This window comes from Peromyscus eremicus, chromosome 8a (assembly GCF_949786415.1).
Source record: "Peromyscus eremicus chromosome 8a, PerEre_H2_v1, whole genome shotgun sequence".
NCBI lineage: Eukaryota > Metazoa > Chordata > Mammalia > Rodentia > Cricetidae > Peromyscus > Peromyscus eremicus.
Genome location: NC_081423.1, coordinates 53394827 through 53408383, shown reverse-complemented (window position 1 = coordinate 53408383; position 13557 = coordinate 53394827). Strand labels below are relative to the sequence as shown.

Sequence of the window (13557 nt, the reverse complement as noted above, 5' to 3'; positions counted from 1 at the left end):
ACAGCGTTTAAGACAGAGACCCCGCCCCGGGCTCACCATCTGGAGAGCGAAAGAGGAAGGAAGGATACGGACCCACGGGTTCACCCCACCTCTACCCCCGCCCCCGACATCCCGGCCGGATAAAGGAGCCGAGGCCGAAAGAGAAGAGAGACCCCGCCCCCCTCGAGGAGAGAAGCCGCAGCCCCTGCAGGACAGGGGTAAGAACCAGACCTTGAAGAAATCAGACTTCTGGGTCCCCAAAGTGGGCTGGGGTTTGTTGATGGTAATAAGACTTGAATCCCAGAAATTATGCTAAAAAGAGATTGGGGAGTATGGGATCTAGAGATAGGAGGCGCATGGGCGTGGAAGGGTGTGGGCTGCAGATCATATGTGGTCCCCAGGCAAGGTCTGGTACCTGGGACCCAGGCGCGCGGGAAAGCAGGGAAAAGGAAGGTAATGGATGAGGTAGCTGGAGTCGAACCAACGCACTGCTTGCGGGGGTGCGGAAGTCCTCATGCTCGCCCTTCAGGCGGAGGTACGAGAATTTCTAACCTGCTTCAAGAGCTCTGCGATCCAGCAAAGGCAAAGAAGCGGCGGCTGAGGGCAAGATGAACGAGATGAATTAAGTGGGGCTGGTGATGCTGGGCCCGCGATCTGATGGCTTTGACTCTAGGGGCACCCCGGGAAGAAAGCACCAGCAGAAAAGAGAATGTGTCTTAGGCATGCCTGGACCCCCTAACTTTCTCCGTGGCTGGCGCAGGCCTGGGTCGCTATGGGTTCCCCAGCGGCTCCAGAGGGAGCGCTGGGCTACGTCCGAGAGTTCACGCGCCACTCCTCCGACGTGCTTGGCAATCTGAATGAGCTGCGCCTGCGCGGGATCCTCACTGACGTCACGCTGCTGGTTGGCGGGCAACCCCTAAGAGCACACAAGGCAGTTCTTATCGCCTGCAGGTTCGAGGGGGTAGGGGTCCTGGGACTAACTGGGTAGAGAACAGAGTCACAAGGCCGTGGAGAGGCAATCCAACGCACGAGGGAAGTTGGGGGATAGTGGCCCCCACCTGTAATCCAGAGTTGGGGAGGCAGAGGGGAGGGGATGGGAAGGAAGAAGAGAAGCATGGAGGAGCATCTAAGAATTGGGGCAGCCGTGCTAGTTGGGAAGCAAGACTCTAAAGTGTCCTGTGTCTCCTTTGGCCCCCCACTTCCTAACATGGCCCAATCGTCCCTTCTCCAGTGGCTTCTTCTATTCAATTTTCCGAGGCCGGGCAGGAGTCGGAGTGGATGTACTCTCTCTGCCCGGGGGGCCAGAAGCCAGGGGCTTTGCTCCGCTTCTGGACTTCATGTACACTTCAAGGCTGCGCCTCTCTCCAGCCACCGCACCAGCTGTCCTAGCGGCCGCCACTTATTTGCAGATGGAACATGTGGTCCAAGCATGCCACCGCTTCATCCAAGCCAGGTGAATGAACCACGGGGTTTGTGGTCGCTGTTGAAGTGGTGCTCCGGGCATTATGGGCAAAAGTAATGGTTAGGAAACGGTGTTAATGGCCGTCATACTTTCTCTAGCTATGAACCTCTAGGCATCTCCCTGCGACCCCTGGAGGCAGAACCCCCAAGCCCGCCGACAGCCCCTCCACCCGGTAGTCCCAGGCGCTCAGAAGGACACCCAGACCCCCCTACTGAGTCTCGAAGCTGCAGTCAAGGCTCCCCGAGTCCAGCCAGCCCAGACCCTAAGGCCTGCAACTGGAAAAAGTACAAATTTATTGTGCTAAATTCTCAGACTTCACAAGCAGGGAGCCTGGTTGGGGAGAGCTCTGGTCAACCTTGCCCCCAAGCCAGGCTCCCCAGTGGGGATGAAGCCTCCAGCAACAGCAGCAGCAGCAGCAGCGAAGAAGGACCCATGCCTGGTCTCCAGAGCAGGTAGAGAATCTGCAGCTCCCGAGAGTTTTAGAGACTGGCCTGCTACCCTAGGAGGCAGAGCCATTGAGGTGCAATCTGGGGGTGGGTTTCAGAGAAACTAGCCCACCTCAGGGAGCTGGCCAGAGGCCAGAGGGGATGTGGCTTATTGATTAACATTAGCTCCCTTCCAGAAGATATAGATCCATATTTTCCAGGAAGAAAGGCAGCATTCTCTCCTCCCCACCCCGGGGCGCCCGTGTGTGTGTGTGTGTGTGTGTGTGTGTGTGTGTGTGTGTGTGTGTGTGTAGGTTAATCCCTAACCTTTTCTGTGGCTCCTACCATCTGCCTAGGCTATCTCTAGCTACTACCACTGCGCGATTCAAATGTGGAGCTCCAGCAAATACCCCCTACCTCTTCACACCCGGGGATCAAGAGACTTCTGGATCAACTTCTAAGCAGCCTCGCCCACCACCAGGTAAGAAAGAGTCCTTCTTTCTTTTCTGGCTTCTCTCCTGTGGCTGTTCCAGGTCAATCTGGACCAAAAGACCCCAGAAAAGACCTGTTTAGCAGTTCCCAAACTTGACTGCAAATTGGACCCTTCTGTGAAGTTTTCACCTCATCAGTCAGAATATCTGAGTGGCGACCAATCATAAAAAAAAAAAATAAAATAAAAAATAAGTTCTCCATGTACTTCCAAGAAGCAGCACAGTTTGGGAAGTTCTGGCCTAGCCCAATCCAGGACTGAACAATCTGCCCAGAGTTTGGCAGGGCTTCTCTGGCAGTCTGTCACCCAGAGTGAGGCAAGAAAGGAGAGAAACAGAAACCTCCACCCACTTGCAAGAACCTCCACCCACTTGCAAGAACCTCCACATACTGTCACTACCATCAAAAAATTATAAGCATGCTACTAACTATCCTACAGACTATATGGCCGTGAGCAAGCCAAGTGAGTCCCCAGGAGCCTTCACAGTAAATTAGGAGTTAAAGAGACAAACAGATCCTAATAGTGCTCTGTTGTGGATTCACTGGCACCTGGGAAGTCCTCGATGAATAGAAACTAAGGTTGTCATTGCTCTCCACCCTTCCCAGGAGGTGAGTTTTTCGGCTGCCAGAACTGTGAGACTGTGGCCGGTTGCTCATCGGGGCTGGACCCCTTAGCTCCGGGGGACGAGGACAAGCCCTATAAATGCCAGCTGTGCCGCTCTGCCTTCCGCTATAAGGGCAACCTGGCTAGTCACCGCACGGTGCACACAGGTAAGGAGGGGGTCTTGGTCTTCACGCCCATCGTTCTCTTAAGGCGATCTGACTGTCTTCCTCCCTGCTTGCAGGAGAAAAGCCCTACCGCTGCTCCATCTGCGGAGCACGTTTTAACCGGCCAGCTAACCTAAAAACGCACAGCCGCATCCATTCTGGAGAGAAACCGTACAAGTGTGAGACCTGCGGCTCGCGATTCGTCCAGGTTGGGAGAGGGCTGGAAGGCGAGTGGGCGGAGCGTTGAGGGTTCCGCCCCTCCCGGGGGCGATCTCAAGGCTCCGCCCCTCCCCAGGTGGCGCACCTACGCGCACACGTGCTGATCCACACCGGAGAGAAGCCCTATCCATGCCCCACCTGCGGAACCCGCTTCCGCCACCTACAGACCCTCAAAAGCCACGTTCGCATCCACACGGGGGAGAAGCCGTACCACGTGGGTACCCTACACGGCCCAGCCGTTATCCCCCACGTACGCAGGCAGGGGCCTGGTCTGGCCACCAGGGCTGGATTCCTTGGAAAAAGAGTCCGAGTGAATCAGGGGCTTGGACTGCGGAGAGAGGTGGGGTAATTGTTGTCCCAAGGCGCTAACAGGTGTTGATGCGTTTGTTAAGTAAGGCAAGGCCCTATCTCCTGGGCGCCCCAGGGGAATTCTGGGTGTGAGTGCTAAAGGGCTGATTGTCCGCGGAGAGCTGGACAGTTCCCCTTCCCGCCCCAACCAAAAGGTGGTTATGGGAAGGTGGGGACCTAACAGACCTGTCCTCCCACAGTGTGACCCCTGCGGCCTGCATTTTCGGCACAAGAGTCAACTACGGCTGCACCTGCGTCAGAAACACGGGGCCGCCACCAACACGAAAGTGCGCTACCACATCCTCGGGGGGCCATAGCTGGGTCCGCCCCCCCCAATCCGAACCACACTTGCTCCCTGGGGGCTGCAAAAGCTCCAGGCCCAGGCTTGGCTTCCCTGACGGGCTTAATATGGGAGTGTGCCAGGGCACTCTGGTATCAGAAACTTCTGTCACCTTAATTTCGTACTGGGGAGAGCAGGGGTGGCAGATCCTGGCTAGATCTGTCTCCGTTTTGCTGGTCAAAACCTCTTCCCCACAATCTAGATTGGGTAGCTAGGGGGCTGGGGAAAAGGAGAGACAGGACGGACTTGCTCTCTTCAAGGGAACCGCCCCCCCCCCCAATTTCAAATGGTTTGTCTGTAAATATAATTTATTAAGGCCTGTGGGCGGCACAGGGCCTTTGTTCTGTTTGCATTTCCGACTTGCCTCTTCCACAAGTGTGATCAAAAGTGACCCGAATCACAGAAGGTGAGGGCACTGCTCTGCTGGCAGAGCGACCTAGCACTTGGCTCTCTCCTTTGTTTTTGTGGTGACTTGTCTCTCTGGAATCGTCCCTTTTCTGTCTGTCTGCCTGTTGGTTTGTCCGTCAGTTCTAGGACTGCAACCTTCAGCTTCCCTGGGGCAAACCCTGAGAACATGGAAGGTTGGGTAAGGCATCCTCTCTGGTATTCCGATGGTGCAACTCCTGTAGCAGGCTAGTCATAGAAAGAAACCTTTCAGGTCTGGGAGGGTGATGGGAACCTTTTTTGATGAACACAAAATATAGATGATAAATTCCTCCTGAAGGTTGGGGAAGTGGGGGCCGGATTCCTCCTCCTCCTCATTTCTGAATGGATGTGGGTAGTCTTTCCTGCAGCAAGGCATACCATCTAAACTGTTCCATTGAGCTATCCACCTGGGTTTGAATGCACTGTGTCCATCTCAGACAGAGCCTGCCTCTGGGGAGAGAGCTAAAGATCTGTACCAGAGATTTTACGACCTGTTCTTATCTGTCCAGTTCCTAAGAATGTTATGACCTCCAGAGAAGTAATGACATTCCTTACCTTGAATACAAGTCTGACCCATCCTTTAGTGCATGAGCAGCTGGGTTGGAATGTTCCTTAGGGTTCAATATGCCCCTTTGTCTTTGAATGTGTTTTTGCACAGCTTCTGGAAATGTCCAGATTACAAAACTTCCCTCTTTCATGGGTGCTTGGTAGTTTTCTTACCTGGGAACCTGGGTCTGTGACTCAGTCTTCTCCCACTACACTCCTGTGTGTGACCAGTGAATGTACTGGACTTTACAGGGGAAGATAAAGGGGGCTGAGTTCCATGCTGGATGTGTTGTCATTGGAGGATTAGTGTTTGGAATTACGTGCTTCGAGGCTTTAAAAGACTGGTTGGTGGATTGGCCAAAGGCCCCTTCTATGTGAACAAGTTACCAGATAGTGTATGAGGTTACCTGAGGGCTGCAGGTCCTGGTATAGACCATGTAGATGAAAGTGTTAGGGATGGAGTTCCCTGGTTAGATGGAGTGTCTGGAATGTTAGACGATATTTGGGAGCCTTGATTTATAGTCCTGCTTCTTGCTGCCCTGAGACCTATTTGATGATAGGACTTGGGTAAGAAGACTTGAATTTGTAAGGCGGAGCTTCCAGAATTAAGTCAGCTGAGGGCTGGTGAGAAAGCCAATCTTCCCCTTTCCTATCACCTGAATGTAGAATTGAAGGTGGGTGGGAACAGAGGAGAGATTGAGAAGGTATTATGGTTTCTGTGTGGCGGACTGGATGGGCATGTGGGAAGTGCCGGGGTGAGATGTTAGCTCTTACAAGATCAGATCCTTGGAATAAAGAAGCCTCTCATGCCCTCTGTGTGTCCTAGGCTTCTGTTTGAGGGGAAAGGGGGGGGGGGGCTGGGGACTTGGATTCTGTGTTCATGTCACTGTTCATCCCACCAGCCCTCTTCAATGGCCCTGGTTCTCCCCTCCCTGCCCTAGCCTTCCGGCTCATTGTGTAGGAACCAGTGACTTCATGAAGCTTATCCGGAGCCACCTGCATCCTGCTGAAGTCACTTCCTGACTGAGGTGTGGAGGCTGCAGGGAGAAAGTAGGAAGCACCAAGAAGCTGGGAAATGCTTCTGTGCAAGCAGGGGTTCTTAACACTTGTGACCTACCCACCCGTCACACACAACCATCTCCAAAGAAAATGGGTAGGGCTTGGGTCCCATGAGAACAACAGAGGTGCCAGGCGGCGGTGGCACACGCATTTAATCCCAGCACTCGGGAGGCAGAGGCAGGCGGATCTCTGTGAGTTCAAGGCCAGCCTGGTCTACAGAGCAAGTTCCAGGACAGACTCCAAAGCTACACAGAGAAACCCTGTTTTGAAAACAAAGACAAAAAGAAGAACCGAGGTGAGCTAGAACAAGCAGGAGAAGGCCCAGTGCATCACTCTGTGCCCGCTCCACCTCCCAGCCCTAAGGTCTTGGAATCTGTCTAATGTCCACTACATGTGTCTTTTTTCCCTTGACCCATGTGTCCAGGGTGCACAGGTGTGTTCTAGCCCAAGGCCAAAAGTCACTAATTCTAATGTTACCTCTCGCTGGTCTTTCCTCAGCTGTGACAAAGATGAATGTGATTATGTTTCTTCAGTCTAGTGTTCTCCCTGATCATCTATTTTAGGGACTGCTTGGATTTCTTCATTTTTTTTTTTTACAAGTCCATAACCTAGGTTATATTTGAAAAACAAAAAAAGTGGCAAAATACTAAGCAAAAGTTTCTGTCACCTTCCATTCCAGCTTGTCCCCTTTTTGAAAATAAGACCAGCTACTTACCATCTATTAAATGCCAGGTCTTAAATAAAGCATTTTAGTGCACAAGACTTACTAATTTAGCCCCCTGGTGGCCCTAAAAGGTAGGGAGTGTTCTCCCCAGTTTACAGGTGAGGAAGAACTGAGAAGTTACCTACCTTGACCAAGTAATAAGTGGTAAAGTCAAGACCAGGGCTGTACCCTGAATCTGGAGATCTCCAGACTGGACTCTCGACTCCTGAGATTCAACTACTGCCTATACCATTGATGTACCCCTACTTATGACTACTTACAGCAAGATTGCAGACCCGTGACATTTTGGCATAGTTATTTTATTTTCCATATAGTTATTTTATTTTCCATATATGCAGCTGAGAAAGTTAATATGGTTTGGTTTGGTTTTGCTTGGTGCAAGGGGTTGAACCTGTTAAGCCAAAACCCCCTTGGGTTTAGGGAAGGGGCTTTTAGTTTCACAAATTTTATTAACATATCTATTACTGTGCATGTGTGTATGATGTTTTTGTGTGCATACACCATGGCATGTGTACATGTGGAGGTCAAAGGACAACTCTGGGGAGTCAGTTCTCCCCTTCCATGATTATGTGGGTTCCAGGGATTGAACTCAGGTCATCGGCACCTTCCCTACTAAGCCATCTCTCTAGCCCCTCGTTGGGTTTTTTATTTGTCTGTTTGTTTGGGTTTTGGTGGGGTTTTTTTTTATTGTTTTTTTGTTTGGTTTGGTTTGGTTTGGTTTTGGTTTTTCGAGACAGGGTTTCTCTGTGTAGTTTTGGTGCCTGTCCTGGATCTCGCTCTGTAGACCAGGCTGGCCTCGAATTCACAGAGATCCACCTGCCTCTGCCTCCCGAGTGCTGGGATTAAAGGAGTGCGCCACCACCACCCGGCTCCCTCCTTGGGTTTTGGAGACAGTCTTATGTCGCTCAGGCTGGCTTTTCCTTCACTCTGTAGTCCAGGCAAGCCTTGAGCTTGTCATCCTCTTACCTCCATCCCTTAAACAGCTGGGGTTGCAGACAGGCCTGTGCAATCAAACTTGGTTTATGTATTTATTTTTATGTAGATGAGTTTTTTTTTTCCCTCTGTGAATTTAAGTGACCACATGGGTACAGTGCCTGTGGAGGCTAGAGGGTGTCAGATCTCCTGGAACAGGAGTTACAGGCCACTGTGTTGATGCGTGTGGGTGCAGGCAAGAACCGAACCCTGCTGCTCTGTAAGAACAGCAAGTGCTCTTAACTGCTGAGACTTCTCAAAAGCATAGCTCCTTATCCCATCCCCCTCGTTTGCCTCTTTCCCCACTGGTCTGGGTATGAATTCTGAGCCCAAGGTTTCAAGGTCAGAGTCCTGGGAGCCTGAGGTATAATAATGGAACGGAAAAGCCCGAGTCGTTGCTGTCATGAGGTGAGAGAGTGCCTGCTAGAGAGCCGGTTAGATGAACGGGGCTGACTGCTCCAGTGACCAGGGTTATGGCTTGTCTCTTGTGTAACAGCAGTTCAGCACGAGATCAAAAACTGGTCAGGAAGTGGCCATCACTACAAGGCAAAGGGAAAGCTTCCAGCACCGCGGAGGGAGGAAAAGGTAGGTGGTCCTGGGCAACTCCGATCGTCTGACAGCGGCCCTTCCTCTCCTCAGTTATTTTTGGTCTCAGTGACCTGCAAGTTTCCTGTCAGTGGGTCTGGAAACTGCAGGAACAAATTCTCATTACTGACATGAATGCCAGGAGTCCAACAAGTCCGTCCGTCTGTCCACTCCCCTCCCCTTAACACAGCAGCAGTAGGGACTGAACCAGGACCTACACAAAACTGCATGCCCCCTTTATTTTATTTTTATTTATTTATTTATTGGTTTTTTAAGACAGGGTTTCTCTGTGTAGTTTTGGTGCCTGTTCTGGATCTCGCTCTGTAGACCAGGCTGGCCTCGAACTCACAGAGATCTGCCTGGCTCTGCCTCCCGAGTGCTGGGATTAAAGGCGTGCGCCACCTGGTCGCCCACGCTGACCATGAGTTTGCCTCTGCCTCGGGAGCAGCTGGAATCACAGGCTGGGCTCTCCCGTCTCCCCCTCTGCCCGTGCCCCTCTCGGACCCAGCGGTCTAGAATTTTCAAGGTTTTTCTAAAAAGCCGCCCCAGGTGCTTTATGTTTGTTTAACTCTTGCCTCACAACCTATCCCTTCGTACCCACGCTGCCTGGCAATTCTCGGATCCCTCACTAAGCAAGTGAGTTCCTGCCTGGCCAGGCCCAGTTCATCCACCACCAGCTCTTAGATGCACGACTTGAAATGTGAATGACCCCAGCACCCGCAGAACCTCGCGGTAGGTCCCTGGTCACGTGGGACCGATCTTCCTCATGTCCCTCCTTACGCATGCGCCCCCTCACTACAGGTTCGGAACATTGCTGTGAGCCCCGCCCACCCCCTCCGGGGCCCACCCCCTGCTCCAGAGACCTGCATCCTAATTGGCGAGCTTGGGGGTTGGATGTTGGCCCATTTAGGCAGGTGCTGGATCCTCCAAGATAACATAATCCACACTCGGGGTTGTGGCCTGAGCCCAGTTTTGTTCTCTGGCTTCTAAAGAAATCATCTGGCCCGGGTCTGGATTCTCAGCTGTGGGCTAGCCGGTCCCAGTCTCCGTGGCGGGTCCCGGCTCGTAGGCCTCCCTCCTGTCGGGGGAAAGGCGCAGGCGCCCCACGCTTTAGCAGGAACTTCCTAGCGACCAGCCACAGCTTAGCGCCGAGCGTCCTGCGGGGTGGGTGGGTTAAAGTGGGCGGTCTAAAGCCCCGATCAGGCACGGGCTCTGCGGGGCTGCGGCGGCTTTGTTCCTTCCCGAATGGCGCGCAGGGCTGAGCCCCCCGACGGGGGCTGGGGGTGGATGGTGGTGCTATCAGCGTTCATCCAGTCGGCGCTCGTGTTTGGGGTGCTCCGTTCCTTCGGTGTCTTCTTCGTGGAATTTGTGGCGGCGTTTGACGAGCAGGCAGCCAGAGTCTCCTGGATCGCTTCCATAGGGATCGCGGTGCAGCAGTTCGGGAGTGAGTGCTGTGCCTGGGTGCCGTGGCCTACCACCCTCGGAAAAGAGAGAGGGAATCTGGGGACCAGAAAAGGGAAAGGCGAAGGGTCGGGAGGATGCTGAGGGAGGACGGCGGTGACCACCTCGCAGAACCCCTTCCAAATTCCCAGGCCCAATAGGCAGTGCCCTGAGCACGAAGTTGGGGCCCAGGCCTGTGGTGATGACTGGAGGCATCTTGGCTGCGCTGGGGATGCTGCTTGCTTCATTTGCTACCTCCTTGACCCACCTCTACCTGAGTATTGGGCTGCTGTCAGGTGAGACCCTGGGCAAGGGCAGAAGTCCAAGGCCTGGATCTTAAGCCTCTGGATTTTCACCTTCTTCCACCTCTTTCCAAAAAGGCTTAGGAAGGACCTGTGCCCTGCAGGGAATTCTTAAGCTGAATGACTAAACCAGAGATAATGAGTCCTGAAAATACAAGCCCAAACCCATCGGACTGGAGTGGAAAAGGGAGAATTTCTTTAAGATTGTGCTAGGTATTAACTGAAATAGATATCATTGCCCTATTTAATAATAATAATAATAATAATAATAATAATAATAACGCTTTCAATGCTTATCGATGTTTATACAGCTGGGCAAAGGAAGATTAACACAGCCAGAAACCGTAGAGACGGGGCTCTAATTACAAAGTTCTGTTTTAGTTACTTTAGGAACACCATCTCTTGTCTTCCCAGATCCCATAAAGCAGTGGTTCTCAACCTGTCAGTTGTGCCCCCTTAGGAACTGAACGACCCTTTCACGGGGGTCGCATTCAGATATCCTGCATATCAGATATCTACATTACCATTCATAACAGTAGCAAAACTGCAGTTATGAAGTAACAATGAAAATAATTTTATGATGGGGGGAGAGGGGCTCCCCACAACATGAGGAACTGTTAAAGGGTCACAGCATCAGGAAGGTTGAGAACACCTCCATAAAGTGTGTTAACCCCATTTTGTGGATGAGATAATTGAGCCTGGGAGAGTAAGCAGAACACTCAAGGTCACGGAGCTAGAAAGTGTCAAAGCCAGCACTAAGATAACCCAGAGCTGTGGGAGTCCAGAGCAGGGGCTGGTCTTCTGCTAGGTAGAACTGGGATTCCTGGGAGTTCTGAGCACCTCCAAAGTCCACAGCCTCCCCTGATTTCCTTTTTGACAGGCTCTGGCTGGGCCCTGACCTTCACTCCGACCGTGGCCTGCCTCTCCCGATACTTCTCTCGTCGCCGATCTCTGGCCATGGGGCTGGCGCTGACTGGAGTGGGCCTCTCGTCTTTTGCGTTCGCTCCCCTCTTCCAGTGGCTGATCAGCCGCTATGCCTGGCGGGGAGCCCTCTTGCTCGTGTCTGCCCTCTCCCTACACTTGATGGCCTGTGGTGCTCTCCTCCGCCCACTCTCCCTGACTGAAGACACTTCTGTGGGTGGCCCTGGGTCCCAGCTCACCTCCCTCCTCTGTCACGGCCCCTTCGTCCGTTACACACTTGCCCTTACTCTGATTAACACTGGCTACTTCATCCCCTACGTCCATTTGGTGGCCCATCTGCAGGACCTGGGTTGGGACCCACTGCCTGCTGCCTTCCTGCTATCAGTGGCCGCTATTTCTGACCTCGTGGGCCGGGTGGCATCTGGTTGGCTGGGAGATGCCGTCCCGGGACCTGTGGCGCGGCTGCTGATGCTTTGGACCACCCTGACTGGGGTGTCACTGGCCCTGTTCCCCGTGGCTCAGTCTCCCACAACCCTGGTGGTTCTGGCTGTGACCTATGGCTTCACATCAGGGGCCCTGACCCCAGTGGCCTTCTCCGTGATTCCTGAACTGGTGGGGACTGGAAGGATTTACTGTGGCCTGGGACTGGTACAGATGATAGAGAGCATCGGAGGGCTCTTGGGAGCTCCTCTATCAGGTAAGGGAAATGGGGTCGCCAACTGGGCCAGGGATGTCATGTTGCATGATTGGAGGAAGGAACTACTCTCACTATGGTATGTTAATGTTGCCCTCTAGTATGTTACAGTACACAGCCTGCGTAGCCAGTCATAACGGGCCTGAGGTAGGGTCACAGAAGGACAGAACTTGGGTCTGAGAAGGTCTGGGTGGAAAGACGAACAGGAGCCCAGTGAAACTGCAGGCTGGGTTTTTAGAAGACCTAGCTTGACCTAACATCGTCTTCTTTTCCTTTGGCCCACTGGGCCCCTGCCCAAATGTCTGAATCATCTGGTTAAAGTTCTCCATGTTTAAGATGCCAGAACCTCCTGATCTTTAAACACCTTCCTCTTAACTATTAACTGAAGGCTTAGAAGGGCCACTGTTGCCAGAACAAAACACACAGATACGCTTGACTTAGTATGGCTCACCAGATAACCACAGGCTGGTGTGAGGTCTTCTCCAGGGAGGGCGGTGGCTGAAATGACATTTGAGGCTGTTTAAGAGACTAGAGGCTCATATTCATTCAGTCCTACCTTGGGAATCCCATCTCTTCTAAGATAATGGGTCTTCCTTTGCCCCCAAACGGACCTAGGCCATTAGCCCCAGTGTGCAGATCACCCATGTGTATTTGTTTTTCTCTCTCGGACCCAGGCTACCTCCGGGATGTGACAGGCAACTACATGGTTTCCTTTATGGTGGCCGGGGCCTTCCTTCTGGCAGGAAGTGGAGTTCTTACCACCTTGCCCCATTTCTTCTCCTGCATCTCAGCTTCTACCTCCAGACCCCGGGACCTTAGAATAGAGACACTGGATACCAAAATTCCCCTGCCCAAGGAGGAGGGGTTGGGAGAGGACTGAACTCCACCAGGAGACAGTGGTCATGGAGAGCCAGAGCTTGGCAGCACGGGTCTTCTGCCCCATCAAGGCATCCACAGAAGCACAGTGCCTTAGGATTCTTGATCTGCCTCCACCAGAGCAGACCTGGGGTTCCTGCGATTTATGTGCCAACCCTTTGTATTTTGTGGACAGCTCTCATATCACCTCCTTTGTTCTCCCAAGATTTTTCTGAAGGATCCAGGAGATCTCAACCCACTGAGTTCTGAATCAAAGCTGAAAATCAAAGGTCGAGAGCCTTCTCATGATTTATATGTGATTTCTGGTGTCCCTCGGATATAAAACAAATAAGGAAACTGGACAATAATTGTAACCTCAAAAAGAGCCGGAGGCCCAGGTGCTTGGAGCTGCTAATGGGGTCATGGCGGAGCAGAGGGGTGGAGACGTCCATGAGCTCTGGTGACCCAGAGTTCTTCTCTCCATCCACTTACCTCCCTCTTCTCCACTATTCCTGTGATATAGAAGGAAGAAAATGAAGAGAAACATCTATGTGTGGAGGAAGGTGGCTTGGGAGCACCAGCTGCATCCTAAGATCCTTGTACTTTTAAGACAAGAGCCTCACCGTGTAGCCCAGGCTGCTCTTGAACTTGAGACCTGGCCTCCTCCCAAATGCTGAGATTACAGGTGCTCACAATCATACCCAGCTGGATTTTTGTTTCTCTTAGGCTAACAAAAGCAGATCAAAATGCAAGGAAAAGTATGAGGTTTTGGAGCTGGAGAGAAAGCTCAGCAGTTAAAAGCACTTCCTGCTCTTCCAGAGGGCCAGAGACACCCACACATGGTAGTTCACAACCACCTATTAATCCAGATCCCGGGGATCCGAGGTCCTCCTGGCTTCCGTAGACACCCACACGCGTGGCATACATTCACACAAACGCACACACACATATAGCATAAATAAAAATCAATCTTTTTTTAAAGTAGGCCTGGAGAAAGCTCAGC

The 13557-nt window shown here is 52.4% G+C and overlaps 2 protein-coding genes across 2 annotated transcripts; both read left to right on the top strand.

Annotated features, from left to right (window-relative positions):
- The first annotated feature begins 157 nt into the window (after positions 1 to 157).
- On the top strand, positions 158 to 5793 carry Bcl6b (BCL6B transcription repressor). The gene is made up of 9 exons (XM_059271037.1): positions 158 to 197; positions 740 to 930; positions 1211 to 1432; positions 1540 to 1893; positions 2223 to 2347; positions 2962 to 3126; positions 3201 to 3331; positions 3419 to 3556; positions 3891 to 5793. Exons 2-9 carry the CDS (start codon positions 752 to 754, stop codon positions 4005 to 4007), a joined length of 1431 nt encoding a protein of 476 aa, XP_059127020.1. The 5' UTR covers positions 158 to 197; positions 740 to 751; the 3' UTR covers positions 4008 to 5793.
- Positions 5794 to 9294: 3501 nt separating this feature from the next.
- Slc16a13 (solute carrier family 16 member 13) lies at positions 9295 to 13522 on the top strand. Its single transcript, XM_059271038.1, has 4 exons — positions 9295 to 9786; positions 9935 to 10078; positions 10965 to 11702; positions 12374 to 13522. The coding sequence occupies exons 1-4, from the start codon at positions 9588 to 9590 to the stop codon at positions 12577 to 12579; spliced, it is 1287 nt and encodes a 428-aa protein (XP_059127021.1). The 5' UTR covers positions 9295 to 9587; the 3' UTR covers positions 12580 to 13522.
- Positions 13523 to 13557: the final 35 nt, after the last annotated feature.

Coding starts and splice junctions, on each gene's coding strand:
- Slc16a13 (XM_059271038.1), top strand. CDS start 9,588: ATGGCGCGCAGGGCTGAGCCCCCCGACGGGGGCTGGGGGTGGATGGTG. Junction 9,787..9,934: donor CGCGGTGCAGCAGTTCGGGA/GTGAGTGCTGTG, acceptor CCAAATTCCCAG/GCCCAATAGGCAGTGCCCTG. Junction 11,703..12,373: donor CTTGGGAGCTCCTCTATCAG/GTAAGGGAAATG, acceptor TCTCGGACCCAG/GCTACCTCCGGGATGTGACA.
- Bcl6b (XM_059271037.1), top strand. CDS start 752: ATGGGTTCCCCAGCGGCTCCAGAGGGAGCGCTGGGCTACGTCCGAGAG. Junction 1,433..1,539: donor CACCGCTTCATCCAAGCCAG/GTGAATGAACCA, acceptor TACTTTCTCTAG/CTATGAACCTCTAGGCATCT. Junction 3,557..3,890: donor CGGGGGAGAAGCCGTACCAC/GTGGGTACCCTA, acceptor GTCCTCCCACAG/TGTGACCCCTGCGGCCTGCA.